The sequence below is a fragment of the Apium graveolens genome, chromosome 11 (genome assembly GCF_009905375.1).
Source record: "Apium graveolens cultivar Ventura chromosome 11, ASM990537v1, whole genome shotgun sequence".
Lineage (NCBI taxonomy): Eukaryota > Viridiplantae > Streptophyta > Magnoliopsida > Apiales > Apiaceae > Apium > Apium graveolens.
The window spans coordinates 40,224,498-40,249,732 of record NC_133657.1 but is presented as its reverse complement, the minus strand read 5'-3'; the positions used below and the strand labels follow the sequence as shown (position 1 = coordinate 40,249,732).

General features: G+C 31.3%; 1 protein-coding gene across 1 annotated transcript; it reads left to right on the top strand.

The window, feature by feature from the left end:
• The first annotated feature begins 13,189 nt into the window (after positions 1 to 13,189).
• LOC141697464 (pentatricopeptide repeat-containing protein At3g59040) lies at positions 13,190 to 23,419 on the top strand. The gene is made up of 7 exons (XM_074501856.1): positions 13,190 to 13,335; positions 13,841 to 14,153; positions 14,567 to 14,857; positions 15,793 to 16,041; positions 21,927 to 22,051; positions 22,152 to 22,250; positions 22,725 to 23,419. The coding sequence occupies exons 1-7, from the start codon at positions 13,271 to 13,273 to the stop codon at positions 23,341 to 23,343; spliced, it is 1,761 nt and encodes a 586-aa protein (XP_074357957.1). The 5' UTR covers positions 13,190 to 13,270; the 3' UTR covers positions 23,344 to 23,419.
• The last annotated feature ends 1,816 nt before the right edge of the window (positions 23,420 to 25,235 follow it).

The following is a 25,235-nucleotide window of genomic DNA, read 5'->3' as shown; positions in this document are numbered from 1 at the left end:
AACACAATTTTATCATATGACATAATTTAATTTGGACAAATCTTGAACTACCTTCTTTACAAATAGCTTGTTATGTAATTTTATGTGAGTATGTTCGAACCTTCTATGCCAAAATTTTGGATTTATATTAACTACTACTAATAGCATGTTGTTTTCTGCAACTCAAAGTCCAATATACATTTCCTTTCCTTCGAGCAACTAGAAGAACTTTATGAGAATCAATATTTCTAATGTACATTTATTTATCAAAATTAACAGTATGTCCATCATCATATAACTAGCTTATGTCAAGTATATTATATTTAAGATCTTGAACATACTGTACTTTATTCATAAAAATGAAACTATTACTAATTGTTCATTTGCAGAGTATCTGAAATGTATTATTATTGCCGGTTGTAATACTTTCATCCTTTTTCATCTTGAGATTCAAAAATTGAGAACCACGCATATGTCTAGTGCAATCACTCTCCAAATTTTATTGATTCAAATTCACATTAACGGCCTGATAAATCTACAAAACAAATATAAATAAGTCAACATTTTGGTATTTGTTTGGTCAAGCATTGTTAGATAAAATATATTAACATTCAGATCAGATTTCTTTATTCACATTTGGACCACTTTAGGAACATAATTTCTTTTTATGTTTGTTTTATCAACTTGTTGCCTGTGAGTTTTCCGTCTATTCCAACTTGTTGATTGTGCTATCTAAACTATGCAATTGCTTTCTAGATAACCTTTATTTTTGTTATAAATAAACTATAAACTATAGAGTAAGAAATGGAGAAGAAAAGAGAGATCTCAAAAGTATTATTACTTCTTATGTAAATGTTTAAGTATAATTGATTAGACAAAACTTTTATTTATAGTAGAGTTTTATCAACTATACTAAAAAAAATTAATATGTAAGTTTTCTTATTCAGGTTAAGAGATTATTGCAATATGGTGGCTTGAACTTTGTTCATTTTGCACGAAAATGACTAAATCTTTATTTGTGCCAATATGATGGCTAATTGTTGAATATGTCAGCGGTTTGGTGGCTCTTCACCCCTCCAGTTAAATTTTCTGTTAAATATAACAGATGTTTATATTATATGAATAAATAACCCAAAATTGAAAGTTAGGGTTCATGTTATAAAAATTAGCCACCATAACAAACCAAAATCTCAATATCAACCATTATATGCTGTTGGTTTTTTGTTAATGGAGAAATGGAGGTTTAAGTGGAGACCTCATTGGTTGGAGGCCAAACCGACGGCGGGGAATGTGATTTTGTGTGTGATAGTGCGGCGGAGTATGTGTGCGATCTTGTGTTGTGTTCGGGATGACAGGGAGAGACGAACGGAGAAAGAGGTTCAAAAAGAGAGGGAAAGAGAGAGACGAGGGAGATTGAGGTTTGAAAAGAGAGGGAAAAGAGAGACGAAGGATATTGATGGTGATTAAAGGATGTGTGTGAATGATGTGTATGTGTGAGTGCTGCGTATGTGCGTGATGTGTGTTTTGTGGGTGGAGCAGGGGAGCCACCACTACGGTGGTGGCGATGGCCATGAATAGAGAGGGATGGGAGAGGTTAAAATAAAAAAATAAATGAGGTAAAATGAAATAAATTGAAAGTAAATTTGTTTGCAAATATCATGTCATCAAACTAAAATAAAATTATATATATTATCAACTTGATTTAAAATATGATAATATTCATTCCGGGTTAAAACAAAATTAAACAAAAAAATAAATATAATTAAATTGATTTGGTTGATATAAGAGTTCTGAGACTAAAATTAAGATTTGGTACTTCAGGTTAAACAATATAATAAATACTACAGATTTAGTTAAAAAAATATTTTATCAAATCGGATTAGAAGATAATGTGTTGGTTGATATAATGTCATCTAGATAAAAAAAATATATTATCCGTTTGGATTAAAATAAAATAATATTAGACCTGAGTTAAAAATAAAATTTAAACAAACTAAATATAATTAGATGGTTAATATAACAGGCCTGAGACTAATACAAAATCATATAAATTATTGATCTACCTTAAACTAAAATTAAATTCAACTAAAGGTAATTCTTATCTTAATACGTGTTAAAATAAAATTATAGTTTACCTAATTTGTTATTAGGTACAATGTAGACTTAAGATTGTGGGATAACTGGGATCCGATCCCTAATAGCTGAAAATTTGAAAATTTGATTGCAGATTTGTATGTAAAATATTTGGGTTTATATAATTACGGTGGGTTTTCAATTTCAATAATATCAAAAACTATTTTAATAAAATGAAAATAGAGATAACTCATTAGTCAGTATAATTGTGTTTGATCAAAATAAATAATTACATGCTATTCATCCGGGCTATATTTTTTTATTCAATTGATTCATGATAAATTAAAATTAAAACAAGAAAATAAATATACCAACTAAAATAAAATAATATGTACTTTTATTCGAGTTAACAATTTTTTTTAATATTGATATATAAACTTTTTAGTATTGATCTGGGTTTAAATAAATTAAATCAAAATAAATTTGAATATAATTAGTTATATTTGTTCGTATATCAAAGTAAGATAATTCGTTTACTACTGATTTGAGCTAAAATTTATGTTTTAATCGGTAAAAACTAAATCTTTCAATTGGTAATATTTCTTTTAAAACTAAAATTTCACGAAATTATATATATGTATATTTAAAATAATTATCAAATTATATTATCAAAAATTTCTCATAAATAAATTTTAAAGTTTAGAATGTTTACTTCAAATTAAATTTAAAAAATATATAATATTAAAAATAATCTGTGCACTGCACGGATTTTAGATTAATATTATTAAACAAAAATATAATTAGTGCTATTTTATTTTGAAGATAATATTTCACTTCACTTTTGTCTTGTATTGTATGTCTTCCTCTCGACTGTTTGGTTGGCTGTGTTGACGTGGGGATGGGTTTTAGTAAATTAGTATGTGTTGTTTGGTCTTCAAATAATTTTTGTAAAACAATATGTGAATTTATGGTCATTTTAATTAAAACTCATCATATGTTATTATTTATAAAATTTTGTTATAGTTATATATATCAAGCATTTTGCTTATTTTTAAGATATTATTTGTATTTATTATTTAATAAGAGTCTAAAATCAAGCTCAAAATCATACTGAATTTGATAAAATTAATATCTAAAATTAAAAATAATACATTTCTATGATTAGGTGATACTCGTACTTATTATATTAGTTTATTAAGTCGCGTTTTACGGCAGCTTTGAAAATAATGTTCAGCTTTTTTCTTTTTTTGTATATTTTACCTGATTTTGTTCATTCCGAAATTATGAATAATAAATAAATATAATAAATCAAAAAGTTTAAAATCAATTCTCTCGTTTAACATTTTAAATTTTTTTTGTTTAGTAATATAAAAAATTGAGAAAATTACATAAACATATTGAAACGATATGGGAGTCGCCACCTCACCGCCTACGTTGTTGATCAAGATTGAAGCTGGATGTATAAGTTATAACACAACAATACTGGTTTGAATAACTCAACATAGAACAAGGACTTTGAAATAATACTTATTCTACCAGTACAGATTCTTTATTGGGCATATACATAAAGGTTTTGTTAGTTACAGTGAGGATGGCGTCAACAGTGATCTATATAAAGTTCATTAACATGTTCAGGCATCGGAAAAATAAGGTTGGAGTCATTCGAAGCAGTTATCAGAATCAGTGTGAAGATCTCAAGGATTTTTAGTGAAGTTGATTATATTTGGTAAAAGACTTAACAGTGGTTTGTACGGGTATAATTCGAAGGTTTGAGAGCAGAACTAGTCATCTGTGAACCAGACCCTTGCACTAGACGTCAGTGATCCGTGAAATTAAACAGAGTATTATTTTTTAAAAATACCGTTAAGTGGTTTTTGTATTCGAGAGCATTGAAAATATGTCTAAAGTGCAAAGACCCGGAAATTAGAAGGTTTATAGATATAAAGGACTGCAGCCCAGTAATTTACAAGATTTATTTAATCAATCGCTGATTTTTATTAAATGAATTAATGGAAATCAGTCCAGTTATTTATTAAATTTTTCATCAACAATTGATTTTAAATAAAAAAATTAATTTGATTTTTTATTAAATAAGTAAATAAAAATCAATTCATTTATTTATTTAATTTAAAATCACCAAGTGTATTTCTTTTTCTCAGACTCGGGAACTTCATGCATGCATTTGATTAATTTACAAAAGGAACACTCAGTTTGAAATTGAGAAAATGGCAGGTTTTTGCGTTTCATTTCCTTGTTTCTGTTAGGCAGCCGCGTGGACTGCATGCATTCGGCGTTTGTCAAGTTATTATAAAATAAATCAAACCAACACTGAGTTTGTATATTAAAGAAATTGGCAGGTCCAATTTTGTCTGTGTTGCACATGGATGCAGGGAGTCCTAAGCTAAATTAATTAACGGCGCGTGACCTTCATGCACACGCGGTAGAATTGATTGTTAAATTCAATCAGTCGCGTATCTTCAAACCCACGTGATATATTCTGTGCCACTCAAATCTGCCAAGGCAATGTACTCAAACAAATAAAGCCGCAGACAAAGAGAGGTCACAGGTAGAGAGGTCACAAGTAAATGTACATCTCATATTTTAAGGCAATCTCCTGGAAGCTATGTAATCGCAAGTCAGGTATTTCCCATGTAGTCGCAAGAAACAAAAAAAAACCAAGGTAATTATTTTCCTATTACCAAATGGAGTCGCAAGTAATGTGTTAAATCAGAAAATGACTAAGGCAAACTCCCTGTGATTTACTAGTCGCCAGTAAATGAAAAATAAATATTTAGGGATGCAAGTAACCATATTTTGCAAGCTGTATTGATTTGAATACTTGGTCCTTGTTGTTAAGAGCAATTGATGATATCAAACAGAAACTATCAGAAGCATCGACGGATGATGATTACAAGCATCGACGGATGATGATGAAGTACATCAACGAATAATGATGACATCAACGGATCTTGATATTCGACGGATGATGATGTCAGTGGATAATAAAATCACTATTTGTCACATCTGTTGATCTTCGAAGAGGAAAAGAAAACAGGAACTTCAAGGCGGTGAAGAACTTTATCTCAGAAGCAATAGTATAGATTTCCTTGTTGTTCATAGAATATGATTCCTTATACATTGGTAGTTGTGCTCTATATAAGCATAGTTTAGGTTCATACTATAAACATTGCGACATTGTTATATCTTTCGCATAACCTAGCAGCTCTCAAGGATAATTGTTCATCCTTTCGAGAGAGTACATGTGTAATAAACTTTTATCAGATAATATAAAAACTGTTGATTATGTTGAAGTTTTTTCGAGTTGATTATACTAACTGTGTTCACCCCCCCTCTACAGTTGGTTAAGGGCCTAACAATTGGTATCAGAGCTTGCTATTTACATATAAACAGTTTAAGATATGACGATTAATCAACCATGTCAGACGAAGGAGAAGAAGAAACACATAATCTGGATCCGAAGTCACAACCCCCAGCCACATCACAAATAAGCAGCAACATGAGTAGGTATGAAGCAATCAAGGCGCACATCCTGAAGATACATGAATGTCCAATCTGGAAAGTCAGGATGACCATGTGTTTGGAAACCACATATCCTGAATATCTAAACAGGATCTATGATGGTCCTCACAAACCAATGAAGGTAGCTGTCTCGGTTGCAGGAGAACCGGAGAAGATGATAGACAAAGACAGGAAGGACTACTCTTCTGAATATATCTCGTCTATCATGAAGGATGATAAGGTTCAACATATCCTGCACAACAGTCTTGATAGTATTATGTCCAATAGAGTGAAGGAATTTACGGATGAGCGGAAGCGTGAAATAACATTTATTCCGTAAAAACCATATACCGCACATATAGAAAAACGTATAAAAGGGAAAAACTGAGGGATCGAAACCATACCTCGTGAATCGAAGCTTTATAAAATTGGAGTGCTAGCAGTTGCTCCTCAGTATGTGAAGCACTCTACCGGTATCCACCAAGAATGATCCTCTTCGATGAACCTTTTATAAAACCGAGCTTTTATAAAATGGAGTTTTTGGGAGAGAGAGAGAGAAGAAGAAGAAGATGGAGGCTAGGGTTTTCACAAAACCAAAATTGTGTGTCAAATCAATGAGCCATCCATCTCATTCTATTTATAGGGCTCTCCTAGGGTTTTATAATATATCTTTATATATATTAACCCCCACATTTTATCTTCATAAAATGCTTTAATAATAATTAAAACTATTTTAATCATTATTTCTTTTTCTTAACTATTTAGAAAATAATTCTCTCTCTCATTATTTCATCAAAGAAAATATTCTTTTATTGTGTGACCCTGTAGGTTCAATATTATGCCGGTAGTAGAAATAAATAATAATAAACTTTTATTAACTATTTACATGAATACTAAAATTCACTAAATATAATTAACTGATTAATTATATTTATTCTACATCGTGAGTGATGCTTCTCAACATATCGCGACTATCCGGATAATATGAATTCACTGCTTAGAATATCAAGAACCTGTCAGTGACTAGTTACCGTACAATGAATTCCTTCTACCCTTATAATATCCCGAATAAATACAAGGCATGGATCTCGTGTCAAGCCTATCAAATTTAATCATATAATTTCTTATTCATAATGTAAAGTTCATATTAATGCAAATTAGAAACTCCTTTCTAATTTCATATACTCTGGCCAGAGATTCCAGAACTCGCATACTAAGAATAACATAGGATATTCTCTTCCTATACTGGAAGGGGTAGATCCTCTATTGACGTTAACTATCTCTATACACAAATCCCTATGCCCAGAATAGACCTAATGGATGTCCTTGAGACTAAGGACTAAACCAAAGCACAGTTCATTATATATAAGATACCTTTAACGATCTCAAGTCTAAGGACACTTGTACAACTATCACTCAGTGAATAACTATTGACACGTGAGTAATCTCCATTAGTTGTTCAACATATCGAGTCATGTTCAGTGAACTTATTCCCTAATAAGAACCTACATACTAGCTATAGTGTCACCACACAAATGCCTATGAGAACAGACATCATCCTGAAGGGAGCAAACATAGTATGTACCAATCTTTGCGGATTATTAATTACCAGTTAGTAATCCTATGACCAGGAACTATTTAAGTTTAGAGTTATCATCTTTTAGGTCTCACTATTATGATCTCATCATAAACCATAAAAAGCTTTACTCTAAACTATGGTATATCTTATTTAAACACTTAAATAGATAGAGCCCGTAATAAAACAAAATAAGTCTTTTATTAATATCAATGAAATCAAAACAGATTACATAAAAGTTATTCCTAAATCCTCATACGTGATTGGACTTAGGACATATCTCTTTCATAGAGTCATTGGATGTAAAACATCAAAAGAGATATGGGATGCTTTGGAAGTAAAGTGTCAAGGTACAATTGCTATCAAGAAGAACAAGAGGACAATACTTACTCAAGAATATGAGCACTTTGACTCAAGGAATAATGAGTCCTTAACTGAGATCTATGACAGATTTCAGAAGTTGCTGAATGACTTATCCCTTGTCGACAAAGAATATGATTTGGAAGACTCAAACCTGAAGTTCCTACTGAAGGGTTTTTAGCACATAAACGCAACGAAAAACATAAATTTAAATCTTAAAAATCAAAACCCTCCGCAGGATCCATGCGAAAAACAATATTTAATTCGTAGTTCAGTATGTTTACCTTAAGAAGCTTTACGTTAATGGAAATATGGAGGTCTTGAATGATCACCACGTAACCCGTCGCTGGAACGATCTACGCCTTGAAGGTATCCACACGAATGATCTCCCGGAGGATGGGTGTGTACTAGCACGTTCTTGAGGCCGCCTTCTTGCTCTCTCTATCTCTCTTCCAGCTGCTAGGGTTTATGTTTTATCAAATAAAATGTGTAACCCTAATTCTATTAGAAAAAGATATTATATAGGCAAGAGCTAATGGGTCTCCAACCCTAAACTGAATTTTAGAGTTATTATTATTATTAAATTCGAAATTTTAATTATTGTATTATTAAGTATTACTTAATCATCCAATAACTTAATTTCGGATTTAATATTAAATTTGAATTTCCTATTTATTTAATTAATTAAGTCACACTTAATTAATAACAAATAATTTGAATTACTTACATTTAATTTAAATCCGAATTTAAATTAAATAATCCTCCACTCATTCTTTGTGCGACCCTTTAGGTTATTATTATGTTGGCAACAATTTTAAATCTAATTTAAAATCATAAACATTGAGCATCATCTAGTAATACATCATTGTTACCCAAGTAATAATAATGAAATTGGTGATCAATTAAACCTTTTGTGAATAATGTACAATGTAATATAATCCCTTTAGCCTTATATTACATATCAAACTCGAGGCATGCATTGTGTCATCCTCTGTTAACTTTCAATCCTTCTTTCCTTGATCAATGAGTAAACTATTAAATAAATCAGTATTTGAGCACGACCATGCATTTTATAGTCTTACTTGTTAGATATATTTGTGATGTCATGTCTAATATGATTTGTGTTTAGTTTTCAGATCTTACTTAACAGGACAAATCAGTACTTAACTGGAAATCAGAAAGGGGGAGAAAGTAATTAAGTCCAAATGCAAAACTGATAAGACACTGAAGGGGAAGGATGATGAAAAGGATGATCAAAGAAACCCTGGAATGGGTAGAGGTCATAGTCAAGGTAGAGGTCTCTCATCAAGAAAAGCTGAAATCACAAGTCACAGGACAAGTTCTGATACTGGAAAAAGAATTAGTTCTGCTACTGGTAAAAGGATAAGTTCTGATGAACTTTTAGATCTTGATGAAGAAATGTCAAGACAGTTATTTCTTCAGGAAAATCCAGGAATGGACTTGGAGAGTTTAATGGAAGAAGAAACCATACTTAAATCAGAAAAAGTCAAGTCTAAATCTGAAGCTTCTAGTAAAAAGACACTTCCAAAACTCAAAGGCATTGTGATAAACGAAAGGACAAATACTGAAGCAACAATGGCTAAAACACAACCGCAGATAGATCCAAGATCCAAGGGTAAAGAAAAAGTTGGTGAACCTATCAAGGTTTATGTGCCTCCTGTGAATGAAGAAATTACTGATGAAAAGGATGATCTTGCTCTGACTTCAAGAAAAGTTTTTAAGACAACCTCTGACATGGCTCAAGTTGTTCAGAGTCAAGAGACAGTAAGTTCTGATATTTCGAAGAAGCAAGTAACCTCTGACATAGCTCAAGTTAACTTGATATCAGAAGATAAATCAAAGACACTCCTACCAGGATTCACTAAAGCAAAACAGACTCAACCTTTGAAGACTGCGGCAAGTGGTTTTGAAGCAAGAGTAGTTACTGAAAAGGAAGCAAGAGATAAAACTGGATTGGGAAGTGCTGATGAAAGAAGAATACAGAACACTACCAATGATCCAACTTCCTTGAGTGAACCAGGTATTGGAGCAACTCCTGAGAGATTGAATCAACTGGAATCTGTACAAATGGTTTACTATACCTACTTGAAAGAACACATCTTGTTGTACTTCATGACAGATGGTAGGGTTTATCATATAAGGCAAAATGCCATTCCACTGAAGTATTTTGAAGAACTGGAGCATGTACTATTCTTACTTCAAGTGAATGACAGATTAACAGAAAATGCTGCAAACTATTTGAAGGATCAGATTCAGAGACAGAAAAGGCTTTATTCTGTTAAGTCTGACATCACATATCTTCCAAAGTACAGAGATCACAAGGGTGATATAGTTGAAATGAAGCCCAACACTGCTAAGATTATAACTACCAATCTGGGTTACAGGAATGTGGAATTCAATCTTGAGTCTAATAAGGCATATTTGATCAGACTGGATCAGGATATAAGAAAAGCTAAGATTAATGATCTCAGGGCTGCAATCTTTCAAATTGGTGAAGATACTGCAGAACTTAAAGATGCTAAAAGGAGGATGATTGATGAACTCAGATATGCTGAGAGATGTTTGTTGAAGAACTATCTCAAAACAACTTCTGATATCAAAGAGATCAGAAGATGAAGCCAAGTCAAGATCTACAACTGCTTAAATTCTGATATTTGTACAGACTGAAGTTGTTATCAGAAGTTAAAGATTGGTAAAGCTTTAAGGACTGTAAGTTGTAGTTATCTAGTCTAATTCTCATGCATTTGTACTTAATGTTTTTGATATCATCAAATATCTGTTAAACTTGTATATTATGCTAATTTACAAGTTGGGGGAGATTGTTAGATATATTTGATAATGTCATGGCTAATATGATTTATGTTTAGTTTTCAGATCTTACTTAAAACAAGATAAATCAGTACTTACTGGAAGTCAGGACTTAAGGATATCAGTACTTATATTATCAGGAGATAATTATCAGAAGATGGATATCAAAACTTAAGTACTGAAGGATGTTCAGATAAGGACAGTAGCTGATTAAAGGAAAGAAGATCGAGACAAACATAAGAAGAGATATGCATGAAAAAGGAATTCTACGAAGAATAGAATACTTGGAAGAAAAGATATCTGATTGATATATTTTAGGAAGAAAAATTATATTTCATATCAATTAGCAATTATCTTGTAACTGTGTAGTATATAAACACAGACATAGGGTTTACACTAAAAGTGTTAATATATTCGAGAAGATTATTCATTGTAAACCTAGCAGCTCTCGTGATATTTGTTCATCACTGAGAGGTAACAGTTCCACACTGTAACAGAGTTTATTGTTTCAATAAAGTTTGTTTTCTGTTACTTGAGTTATTAAAGTTTGATTTGATTGTACTTTACACTGTATTCACCCCCTCTACAGTGTGTGTGTGACCTAACAATTAAAAAGAAAATTTTAAGAAAATGTAATATAGTAAGTTGATTTTAGGAGAAAGAGAAGAAATGATATACAAAAAATTAGGATAATATAAACATGATAAATTTATTTAAAAATAATGTAGAAGTTTTTGGAGGATATTATTATAGTAAGTTGATTTCAAAAATTTTAATAAAATATTTTGTAAAAATTTTAGAAGAATATTACGAATGATGATAATATATTTAGCAGAATATAAGATAATGGTAGTTTTTGATATTTTTTAACTTAAAAGATTTAGAAAAATAGAATGAGACGATTTTAGAGTAGCCACCTAAACGTCCCCGTTTTCTTCTTTATACAAGTATATTGATTGGCGTGATATTTATAAAAAATATCTTTATAAATTTATTTTGATATTAAACTTGATCCAACATAAATATGAGAGTTTTTGAATCGATGATGGGAATGAGATTTGGGAATGAGAATGAGAGGTATATGGAAATGGGTATGAAATGATTCCATTTATTAAGTCTCTTTACTTAGTGATCATCTTGTTTCTGCAAGACCAATTGTTGCGTAGTGATCATTGTGTTTCTTCACAAATAATGAAACACAGAGTACAAAGCCAACTATTTAATAGTGAACTCTTTTAATTGCCGAGCCAAGTTTCTATGTTAAACTTTACCGTGTGTAATTTCTAATTTGTATTATTGAAGAATATTGACGACTTTGTTATATTATTCAGAAATTTAATTAAATTTAAGTTTTGTATTTATTTAATTTTTTTGAACTTGTAAAGTATAAACCGCAGTAAAACGCACCACACTGCACCGCATTTTCGTGGTGTGGTTTATGCGGTTTTTAAGGGTACGCAGTGTGGTTGCGGTTTGAAAATTTGATCAAACCGCATGTGCGGTTTGAGGAAAAAACTGTACTGTCCGCACCGTCCTCACCCCTAATAAAAAGTGTATGATTTAACTATCCAATCGTAACGAGATTCTCGTTCCCAACCATCAAATTACTAATTCAAACACTATACTAAAAAATTGAAGTTCCAATTTTCGTTAACTGTCCTCGTTAATCATAATCATATCTTTTGATCCAAAGGTAGTGAATACCCTTGCAGAATGGATTTCTGACAAAAAAGAAAATATTAGGTAAGGATTGTGATGGCTTCACATATGACATATGGGTGTAAATTAGTCAAATCATCTTGTGAGCTATTCGAATTTAACTCAGAAAATATATAATTTAAGATAATAATCTCGTCAAGTTCTAGCTTTTCGAATTTTTTACCGAGCTGAGATCGTTCTTTAAATTATTGGTAAGGTTCGCGAATCTTACCGTGCCTTTATAATTTTTAATTTTATTTTATTATAAATATATTTTTCTATGAATATTTAATATTTTATTTAAATTTTATACATTTAATTGAATCGAATTCGAACCGAATATATGATATTTTGAATTTTTGTTAATATTTTAATAAAATTAAATCGAGATTTTGAATCAAACTCGAGCCAATCCACTTTGGAGGTTGACTTAGTTCATTCTCCATGATTTATATCTATTCTTATTAATGTGAGTTTACTCTTTTGGATAAAAATTTATATAATAATAAAAAATTGTTCCGGTCTAATTAATTATTTTGGTTATTTTTAAAAATGATTTATGTGTCTGGTTTCTTGTAAGTGATGGTCAAAAATATCAGTTTTTTTTTAAAAATGTGACAAGAATACTACATTTTAATTTTGTTGGCAAAAAATATGATGTTAATGCGCATTTGAGTAATGTGTTAGTTTAATATGTATTTGGATGTAAAAAAGAACACAAGATACATAATATAATTTTATAATCGGTATCTTGTAATGCGTATTTGGTGAATTCATTTACAAATTGATTATTTTTTAACACAAGTTACTCTTTTATAAAATATTTATTAGTAATATTCATCTTAAAAATGCGTATTATCAGAATATTTTTAGCCAAAAATCTCAAAAATGAATATTTTGTCACATAATCTAAAAAAACAGTAGTTTTGTCATTTTTTCTTGTTCTGCACCTTTAAAAAAATTGGGTCAGCATGATTGCCCTAAATTATGGTTGTGAGCTAACTATTGTGCGTTTATTTCCAAAAGGGGCCATGACCCATGAGAAAGCCCAACATACAAATTTTGGCAGTTAAACCAAAGCCCATAACAAAAAATATCTCAAAAACAAAATAATAAAAGTAAAAAAGCATATATTATCGCCTGATAAAATGTTGAGCTAGTACAGACAAGAACCTCTGCACTCAGAAACAAAATAAACTAGAGGAGAAGGGGGGGGGGGTGATTTTTGTGAAGAAAATGCACCAAACAATGGCGTTCTTCAAGTCCTCCTTTGTTTCAGCTCCATCCCCTTTTCATATCAGGTTCACTTTTTTACTTCCATCTTTTTCCCCGTGCTGTATAAGCTGCTTGTATATATATATGTATTTGACTATGTGGGTATGTTGTATAAAGAACCTAACTTTAGGCTCCATTTCCATTTTCTTTAATTCTTATTGTGAATTTTTTATACCCAATTTGGATGCACACAAGTGGAAAAAATACCATATTATTTGGCTTGGAACTGTCCAATTGATTTTATAACTGAAAACAGGATTTCTTAAATAATCTAGTGTTCTTATATAGGGCAAGCAAAGGCATAGCTAGATTCTCGCTTGAATTCATACTTATAAATTAATTAAGCACGGTCAATTTTCTTGTTATTCGAGGTCAATATTATAAGCATTTTTTGAATTTAGATATACTTGATACATTAAATCTTTGTATTCACTTGTAACTTGTAAGTCTAGTAGGGTCAATTGATCTCACTTTGACTGATGTGGTATGCAAATATGTTAATATAATGCGTCTTTGTATGCATTAATCCAGCAAACAGAATATGGTTGGCAATTCAGTTGATGCCGGTGTTAATATACAAAAAAGAGCGGAGATAGTTTGTCTTGGTATGTTGGCCCCTCGTAAATTTATGCAGAAGAGGAGAAAGATAGAAGTTTTCAAGGATGCCAGTGATGAAGCAGATCAGAAGAATTGGAGGAAACTGATGACCGAGATTGAAGAGTCCAACTCTGCAGTTTCAGTACTCCGAAGTAAAAGGATCAGGAATGAGGCTCTTCCAAAACATCTGGTTCTTGGTACCTTGGTTAGATTTAAGCAGCTAAAAAAATGGAAACTTGTTGGTGAGGTATGTAGGTTTTCTGTTTACTGTCATCTCTTGTACTGGGTAATTTGAATTCTGAGTAATTTAAATTCCAGAGAGCTTGAGGGAAGTATCATTTACAATGAGTCAATGCGCTGACCTTTTTGATAATTTGTTAGATCTGAAGAAATTTCAACAGTAGTGCTAATGTAAAGATTCAATATCAGGACTACCAGTTATACATTTATGGTAAACTTTTCATTTTCTTGGTTCACCAAAGAAATCATATGGTAAAACATGCTAAACATAGATTCTAGATAAACGCAAATATGCCATACACCTTAAGTGATAATTGCATATATTTAGAATCCTGAGAAAGAAATAGGGACTGTTCATAAGCTTGTGATGTTTCGAGTTTAATCTTAAATTTTTTTTGTTGGGTAAACCTGCTTCTCTAGATTCTTGAATGGCTGCAAACTCAACACTGGTGGGCTTTTAATGAGATGGATTCTCTGATGCTCATTACGTCATATGGAAAGCAGGGGGATTTCAACAAGGCTGAAAGAATTTTAGGTTACATGAGTAAAAGAGGGTATCCCTCTAGTGTGATATCATACACGGCACTTATGGAAGCATATGGGAAAGGAGGTCAATATAACAAGGCAGAAGCGATTTTTCGAAGGATGCAATCATCAGGACCTGAACCTTCCGCTGTAACATATCAAATAATTTTTAAAACATTTGTTGAGGTAAGTAGAGTTTATTATCTTTCCAGAGAAAAAGTTGGCAAGGACTATGCCTTCATAGTATTTGCCTAAACAAATTTCGTTGTCGGATCTTTACGTGAGGTGTAAGAGCATGTGGCTTAGAATTGTGCTAATATGCTATTAATTCATACTATCTAGTAAGTGTCAAATTTCCTCTAAACGAGAGTCAGCCGAAGATGAGAGCATTCGTTCATCCTTCAGTTCAAAGCGCCAACAGGATTGGCTACGACAAACGTAAACCATTTCTGACTTCCAAACAAAGTTTGAACGTTCTCTAATAAAATCCCAAGTCTACCCGAAGACTTTTTCACTTTGACCAAAAACCTATGTATATATATATATGTGTGTGTGTGTGTATATCTGTGTGTGTGTTATATTCCTTTGATGCATGTGCTAAGATATCACTCTTCAGAAGTAATTTTGAACTTGTGCTTAAGTGTTACTGGAGAATCATTCTCACTTTTTGTAAGGTAAATCAGAAGTTTACTAAAAATATTGACTCTTAAGCAAAGGAAATTATGTTCGAGGTATGGTTTTAGTTTTTAAGTTTATGATGCAGACTGCAGACTACTCCTTTAGGGAATAAATGATCAGGTGAAGAATGAACGTAGAATCACCTATTAAGTATTGTTTTATTTTTACATGAACAGCTCTGCTGTACTACAGTACCTGTGCTGCAGGGGCATATCGCCCCTCCCAAAATTGCATGAGTTATATTAATGCTGAATCCCCAAACCCTGCTCTATAAGCAGGATACACTGGATATAATTGGTTTATAATGCCGTTGCCTATTAGAACTTGTCTGCTTATAGTTTTAAATTCTTTGAGATGTAACTTCCTTTTTTTCCGTCATGGTTTTCCTGCGCACGTATAATTTAGAAATTTGAACCTCATTATTGCAACTGGCCACATTGCAGGGAGACAAGTTCAAAGAAGCTGAAGAGATCTTTGAAACCCTTCTGAACAAGGATGAATCACCCTGTAAACCGGATCAGAAAATGTTCCACATGATGATTTATATGCATAAGAAAGCTGGAAATTATGAAAAAGCTCGTAAGCTGTTCGCGTTGATGGCTGAGCGAGACATTCAGCATACTACAGTTACATATAATAGCTTGATGTCATATGAAACAAATTACAAGGAGGTCGCAAATATATATGACCAGGTAAACTAGTTGAAATCATGCAGTTGTGTTTTTTCAAGTATAAAGGATAGATACACACCCATTTGGAGGAGCGTAATGATAATTAGTCTTGGCTTGTAGTAATCTTTAGATTGATAACTTCATAAAAGAAAATCAGTTCCCCGAGACCCAATTTTTTATCCTGATAAACAAGACTGTTTTAATTTGACCATCCGTTTTAAAATGTACGTTTAGTTGTACATTATCAGTCTTACCTCTTTTGTATTTGTTAGGAGTTAGGAGTTCGGAACAACCTTAAAGATAAATTAATTATACTCCTAGTTAGGTGTGTACACGGATCAGGTTGAGCGGGTTAAGAGAATTTAGTAACCCAACCCAGTTAATTCGGGTTTTCAAAATTTCAACCCAACCCAAACCGTTTAAATTTGTAACCCAAACTAATTTGTATACTTCGGTTTGGTTCAGTTTGGATCGGTTTGATCGATTTATTAAATATATAAAATTAATATAAAAATTATACTAAAACATAAGGTTTCAAAGTCTAAAACACTTGAAAATAGTTCAAAACAATATTACAATCATCCATATTGAATAGTCTTAAGCATCTAATTTTCGACACCAAAAGGACTAATAATATTACTTGTGCTTTAAATATTGGAATGAATCATAAATGCAAAAACATAACACTAATCAAACATCTATTGTTGTTACAGAATGAATTACGACCACGAAGGTTATAAGTTATATTTAGAATTACAGATAAATGGATTTATGTAATAGGCCTAAACATATTTTTTGGATTAACTTATTAGCACGTACATATATTTTTTAATCGGGTTGGGTTGGATTGGTTTAAAATTATCGAAAACCATATCCAACCCAATTAAATCGGGTTGACATTGTTTCAACCCAAATATGTATCGGATTGAAAAAAATCGGTTTAGATCGGCCGAAATAGGATCGGTTTGGATTGGATTGGCCGGGTTGGCCAAACCGTGTATACCCCTACTCCTAGTAGTTAAACTCATTCAACTTTATAGATCCTACTCAGATTGCCTTTGTTGAATGCAACAGAGTGTAGTTATCATTATGTTACCCGGACTCGGGTATGGGTGTCGGACACGGGTTCGTATCCAAGTGTCGGACTCGGCAATATTATGAAAATTTTACATGTTTTTGGCTTAAAATAAGTGTCCAACTGTATATACCCATGTCCGAGTGTCGAGTGTCCGACACGGGTACTCGAAGCAAAATGAAGAGTCTGGGTAACTAAGGTTATCAAGGCTTGTTACAATAAAAAATCCTGATAGGTAAAGTCATTGAATTTACAAGAAAGAAACAAGCTGGAGGCTAGAGCTCCCGAACAAATATTCAGTGTTAATTTACCAATTAAATGTCTGTCTCTTCATAAAAATTACACTTGTCCATATGTAGTATTTTTCAAGTTTCACGAGCAAGTGAGAATCTTGATATAATGCAGAGCTAATTTCTACTAATTAAGAAATATTACCATTTAAATAAAGAGACCAAATTTTGATAATAAAGAGATATAATTGAGCAAATGACGGTTGGTGCCTAGCATTATAATCATGCTAGACAAGACTCCCCCACTTGTAATAAACTCATGTTTGAAAGTCGTTCAACTCGTTCTCACCAGATCCACTAATAATAATGTGAATAAATGTGTGATGTAGTCCTTCGTAGGAAATATATTCCACATTATTTTCCGTCCTTAAAGCTTCATAATTTGACTGATTAACGAAAACCGTAAAAGGATTCATGCACAAGCACTTATTAAGAAAATAATCAACACCCACAAAAGTCATCCTCAATGAAACAATTTTCTTATTTGCAATAACAAGAATGCTGGTTGATAGCTATCTGTTGTTCAACAATTTTATCAAATGTTGACTATTGTTCCACCAATATGTTAACAATCATTAAATGAGCCGATTTAGTTGAAGTAGAGATTATGCCAAGGATGTCTTTCCGAACCTCTTGACTAACGGCTTGCCTTCTAGAATTCTCTCACAAGAGATATTCAAAAACAACCCTCAATATAATTCTAAATAATAATAATCACTGCTGGATTACAATAATAAAGTACTATATATAATACCCGTGCAAAGCACGGGCCAGTTTCTAGATTTTTTGTGTACCATAAAATTAATATTTTTTTTATTGGTGAATATTGTGCAACGTCTCATGTATATCAAATACAAGGTGATTATTTATTAATGTGTATTATTTTCATGTAAGACAATATCGATGACACAACGTTTCTAATATAGCTCATTAAACAAATTATATATTTTCTTGTTTGTGTTGAATTAATATAAACATGGTAGTCGATGTATGTTTAAACCGAAAAGATTAAAACTGAATTCATAGAATGTCATGTTATGTTCACGAAGAGTAAACTAATCATTAGCACACAGGCCGACCCTGAAATATATAAAGCCCCAAGCGAAAACAAATTGTGCCCGGTGATAATAAATCGAAAGAATGATAAGGAATAAGATATTGATAGTGTTTTTCGGTCCAACTAAGTGCAAAAAATAACTTATTTCTTAAGTGATCTTTTAGAATAAATATCTAAAATGTGCCCCCTAAAATTTATATCATGCCTTTATATTTTAATATTTTTCTTTTTATGTATATAATAAAAATGTGCCCTGAAAGTTCAATTTATTCGGTGCCCCCATTATTTAGCATAAAGAGTTTGGTCTCAAAGCCGGCTCTGAAGAACACATATGTTGAATGGAATAATGAGATATTTTATTACTGAAGTCACTACTAACTTACAATTACGTTGCTCAATAAAAAAAGATTTAAAATGCACAACTAAAATAGTAAAGATTGGTAATCATAATATTCAACAAAGTAAAATTTACACTACCGTTAATCGATTTTAATGAAAAAATGTTAGTTTTTAAAATTAAATATCTAGGTTGATGTTATATCATTGCCAATGTCATAATTTATTAACTAAAGTTAAGTTGACCTAGTGTCCCTATTTTTTAATCTATTGAACAAAGTTCTAATTTAATAAGACGTCCGATAATTGTCAATGTCATAATTTATCAGTTAAAATTGGCCTAATCCGCCTAATTTTTAACACATTGAGTGTGAAAATCGGCATAATCCACCTAGATTTTAACATATTGAATCTTAGATTCTATAGACCATTCTCACTTTTACAACATAAAAGATTTATATAATTTTCTTCTAGTAAGAATCTGAATACTACATTAACATTGAATTTCTTATAGTTAGAAAAGATAAAGTAATATGTGCGTGCGTGTGTATGTATGTAAATTATTATTTGCTATATTTTTGAGTAAATTGCGCTGATATTTTTTATTTATTTGTTAAATATCTTATTAGTTTATATGTTTAGTCAATATTTATATTTATTAAGTCAATTGATTACTCAAATAACATGCATCTATAATTATTCAAAAATGACATCTATCTAATAAATTAATTGCACTTATTTATATATTTTAGTCGTAGTAACACTAAAAAAATTTCATATTACTCAACCAACCATCAGTCATGGTTGTCATAAAAATAATTTATATATTGTACAAACTAAATACTGATATTCGTAGTCTTTTTTAAGAATTCGAAGAAAAATTTATACTAAAATCGTCATTCAAATTGCTTCCAACTTTCTTGTGTTAATGATTCTAATCATTCTTCTAATAATAATGTAAACACATTGTATATTACCTTCCTAAAACTAAATATTCTCAATTCGATAGAATTTTATAAATATCAATTAAATTTGTTATAAAATGGATTAAATCAAATGGCACAATATATAGTTTTAAATTTTATTCAAACAATTCTAAATATTTAAGTAATTCAAATTTTATGTACGATAATTTCCAGAATTCAAATTTAACTTACTTAATATTACTCATCTAAATTATTATTTTTAAAAAAGATTTAGCACTGTAATTTTGTAAATGACTATTTTTAATAACCATATCAAATTGAACAATTACGCAAAATTTAAAATTTCATTAACAAATTTTTGAATCACATATATTTTTAATTAGATTATAAAAGAAATCATCTATAATTTTTTTCATGAATTATCACCTTAATAATATTTTCCTAATAACATAAATCAGTGAAAAATCTAAATTTTATTTTTATAGTTGTAGGTTAATTTTTTTTTTAAAACGAGAATGAAATGAAGTAGTACTTTGAGATTAACACTTTACAAATTCTCCATCATCGAACAGTATTATGAAGGTCGTTCTTTTTTTTCAAAGTGAAATGTGAAAAATAAATCAATTTTGCATATTATCGTATTTTTAACTAATCTTGTGAAAGTTCACGTAAAACTTTGTATACTTATAAAAATTGGTTCAAGTCCCCAAAAACAATAATGTACTACCTGTAAAGTTAGCACGTTTGATGCATTTTATCATTTGACTTAATTCTATAAAGAGCATAAACGCATTTTTTTAATGTAAGATATTACAAGTATATTTGACTTATTAGTAAGATATTCTTGTCAAGATTATAATTTTAATTTACTAAACCTTGACAATGACGAATTTTCAGCTGGATCATGTAGTTACATTTCAAGTATTTTCTGAAAATGGGTCAAGTTCTGATTTTGAATTCGCATCCATTTATAAACCGAAATGCGTTGACTCTTTATAATTCTAATCGGTCTAAATATGTAGTTACATGTAGATAATTTATTTATAAGCAAATCCATTTTCAATATTTTCTTTAAAAAAAATAATTTTGTTTACATTTGAATTTCTGTTTATATTAGAAAGGTACGAGTTTTATTTTTTAAACTAAAATTTGATTAATAAATAAGCTAATGATTTGTTTATGTACTATGTTTAACCTTATATTTTAAGTACAATTATTTAAAATTAACTCTACAAATATGACCATTAACTTCGTTTGAAGTTAAATAAAGTGTTCACTATTTACGACAGTCACATGTTATGTGTATCATTAAAAACACATGTGCATGTATGGTGTAGTGGTATCAAGATGTACAAGTGAATGAAAAGACTCAAGTTCGATTCCCACATCTTTTATATGAAAATTAAAAAACAGGGGTAAATAAGTCATTTCAATACATGAATAAAATGTCTCATGAATTCTATCTCCTTGTTGGCCTATTATATATAGAAGGATGAGCTACTTTCCTAAATAAACTATAACTCTAAAATATAAATTAGCAATAATAATAAATCTAAACCTATTCTATAATATTCTAATAAATGGGCTTCCAAGGCCTGTTGTATTGTTACCAAATACTTTCTTTGGGCTTTTTGACCCGCTGCATCAAATGGAGTGAGAAATTGTGGACAAAAATAAAGGAGAAACAGTGGAGGTAGGAGGGAAGAGTGATAGAAAATTAGATTGCTCAAATTTGTCATGATAAGATTCATGACGAAATTGAGTTGGATCTACCCCTAAACAAATTTTAATTCATTCCTTCGCAATTCATCCACCCCGACCAAACACAACAAAATGTTTCCGTAATGTTATGTAATTAGATATTATCATTCACTTTGCATAGTGGAATTTTGTTGTGACATTACCTATGCAGGATAAGAATCTCCATGGCATTCACAGACAATTCTTCAATCATGCATAGATCTGTTAATGAATTGTTGTTCGATAGCATGGTGACTGGAGTATAGTATAATGAAAATGTATAAGAACTGTCAAGTGGTCAAATTGCTATTCACAACTACTGTGTAATGACTTTCACATTATGGTCCTTGGCTATATGCTTTCCAATGTTATATGTACCCTACGGACCATCTGTAAATGGTGAACTTCGGGTAATAGTTTCTGCACTTGTTTCTCCTCTTCATTTGAACTGATGATAATCGAAGTAATTTTCTAATTTTCAGATGCAAAGAGATGGTCTTCGGCCTGATGTTGTGAGTTATGCATTACTCATTAGTGCTTATGGGAAAGCTAGAAGAGAAGAAGAGGCATTGGCTGTTTTTGAGGAAATGCTTGATGCCGGTGTCAGGTGTGTTGAATTGGTGGCAGGATTTTAAACCCAGTTGCACAACCTTTTTTATCACTGCATCAGAAATGAACATAAGATATCTATTTATCTCTGTTTACAGGCCAACACAAAAGGCTTACAATATTTTACTAGATGCATTTGCAATATCGGGAATGGTAGAGCAAGCACGGACAATCTTTAAGAGCATGCGAAGAGACAGGTAACATGTATCACTGTGGTGCAAATTCATGATTATCTAGTATGTTAACTCCGAGGTTTAAGTTTTGACCTTAACTTGCTCACACACAGAGCACAACCACGAGATTTGTTACACTCAGAAGGTAATTGGTAGTTGTGATTGGGCCAGATAACTAGTTAAGATACCTAACAGTTAATGTAAAAGATAAGAGTTTGGTTTGGGGGAAATATATTAAAAAAAATTGGACATCTCAAGTAACAATGAAGATTTTTGTACCTTATTTGAAGCAATGAAGATTTTTGTACCTAATTTGAAGGAATTATAGAAATCATGCACTTCTTTTTTGAGTTAACTAATTGGAAATACAATTGCTCTTGTTGGGGGGGGGGATATTGGTAGTAGGGGAGAGTTCTTGGAGCATGGGTAGTTTCTTTATTTTTGGGAACACACAGTACATAAAGCTGATATGCAAAACTTGATGTTTACATCTCGTAGGTGTACGCCAGACCTTTACTCTTATTCGACAATGTTATCAGCTTATGTAAATGCATCTGATATGGATGGTGCTGAGAAATTCTTTAGAAGAATAAAGCATGATGGATTTGATCCAAGTGTTGTTACGTACGGAAATCTGATCAAAGGGTATGCTAAGATTAATGATTTAGAGAATATGATGAAGAAGTATGAAGAAATGTGTGTATGCGGCATCAAAGCTAATCAGACCGTCTTCACTACCATCATGGATGCATATGGTAAGAACAAGGACTTTGGAAGTGCTGTTGTTTGGTTCAAAGAAATGGGATCTTGCGGAGTTCCTCCAGATCAGAAGGCAAAGAACATACTTCTTTCTTTAGCGTCAACACCAGAAGAACAAAGGGAAGCTTACGAGCTGGTAGGGCAAGGTGATCATCTCCTCAACGATGGAAGGAGTACTAAGTTCCCAATTATTAATGATGATTTTGATGACGATGATGATGATTTAATTGAGGATGTTGATTACGTTGACACTGAGACTTTAGAACAGACGGTCTCATCAGTTTTAACAGAAGGTGATTTATTAGTTTCTAGAGGTGTTTACGAAGACAAAAATCATGTCTTAGCTCCAAGTACATGATCACTGGACTGTATATGAATTTTTGTGTAATTGTTTTTTTAACTTGTGCAAATGCAGAGAGTATTTACTAGGAGTACTACTTTAGTTTTTTTTATTTCTTTTAAATGCTTAACTTTTTTTTTAAAAGCAAAACTGTGTTTAATTTGTGGTGTTTAAAAGTTTCATGTTTTGTGTTGTTTCATATGAGAAGACAAAATCGAGGTCCATTCAAAATTCTAAAATTGCAATTTGACACTTGAACTCAGTAAAAAGCAATTCTCCGGAACCCATCAGTAAAAAACTGAAAAAGTGAAATTAATTCCCCTGCACTTTCTGCTCTGCGTGATGACGGTGTGCTGATAATGCTTTTTCTGATCTTCCTTCTGTTGGAGGCGGTCAGGTATCTGCATTACATGCCTTTTTTAAAGCTGTGCTCTCTGGAAATTGTAATTAAAGAAAAGAAAGGAGGAGAAGATAAAGGGAAAGAAGAGAAATTAAAAATATTCTTCAAACCAGTTTTTTGTTGTAGAAAAAAGTAAATTTTTTTAAAACTTCTTTTTCAATCATCTCATTTTTGGGAAAAACTTGAATTTATTTTTAATTTTTTTTTCTTACTTATTTCTCTTCTTTCATCATAAAATTTGGTAGCACCTTTTGGAAAGAAAATTTTAAAATTTTCTCTGCTGTTCTCTTCTTTCCATATTATAGTTCGGGAGCACAACATTAATCCTCCTTTGCTGCAATTTGTTTTTTTTTAAAATACTTTTTAGTTGTTTTTAGGGAAAGTGAAAGTGATAATTCAGCTATTAGTTGGCTTATGATGAGTGAGCTTATGATGAGTGAGAGTTCAGAGTTGTCATTTGGTGCACTTATAGATTGAGGCAGTAACTTTTTAGTTAGGCCAATAGGATTATAAATTGCACTGGATAGAGTTAAGACCCCTTGAGCAGACCAGAATGAATGAGAGAGGACGAAAAACTTATTTTCGTAGAGGAAATGAAAGTATTATATTAGATCCAATTTTAATGAAATGAGTTCTTTACATTGATGACTTATAATCATAATTGCCTTATTAAATCTTGATTTATGTTAATAGTATGCATCACTTGATACTTTATTTCAAATACTTTTATAACGAGTCACAAAGAACATCACAAAGATTCTTAAGTGACGAGAATCAAGGAATCTGTATGTATAGGAAGATGATTAGTTTAAGATCAACTATGATACGCAAAAAGAGAAGTGATATATGAGTAAGCTGATTTTTATATGCTTTTAAGAAGAAAAACGCTTTAAATTTGAGAAGGTAGAAAGTACTCCTATAGTGACTATGAGGCCTTCCAAGCTAACGATGCGGGTTCGATTCCCGCTACCCGCTATATCTATATATCCTATAAAATATATAGATTCTTTCTATATATATTATTTATATACTCTAATAGACTCTAATTATTAATTCTAATTTATTCATCATTGAATATAGAATATATAATTTTCAAAAATATCAATGAAAAGCGTCCATTGTCTAATGATAGGACAGAGGTCTTCTAAACCTTTGGTATTAATGGAAAATGAAAGAAATTTGGCAATAGTCAAAATAAAAAGGGAATTGATATAGTTATCGCGAAAGACAAGGGACACACTTCTGGCGCAAAGAATTTTGGAGGTCCTAAATAATTTCTGTAGAGTTAAAGGACATATAAGAAAAGAATGTTCAAAATTTTGTGAGTGGTTAGATAAGAAATGTGATGCATCTATTAATGTTTGTTATGAAACTTTTACATCTACGGCTCCTTTAAATACATGGTGGATAGGTACTTGTGAAACTGTGCATATAACTAATTTATTGCGGGGATTCCTCTCCGTGAAGAAGCTAAATGAAGTAGACTAGTATTTGCTCGTTGGAAATGTAG

Excerpts from the sequence above, each read along its gene's own strand:
- LOC141697464 (XM_074501856.1), top strand. The coding sequence starts at position 13,271 with ATGCACCAAACAATGGCGTTCTTCAAGTCCTCCTTTGTTTCAGCTCCA. Across the intron at positions 13,336-13,840 it reads CCATCCCCTTTTCATATCAG|CAAACAGAATATGGTTGGCA; the intron begins GTTCACTTTTTT and ends GCATTAATCCAG. Across the intron at positions 22,052-22,151 it reads ATGCTTGATGCCGGTGTCAG|GCCAACACAAAAGGCTTACA; the intron begins GTGTGTTGAATT and ends CTCTGTTTACAG.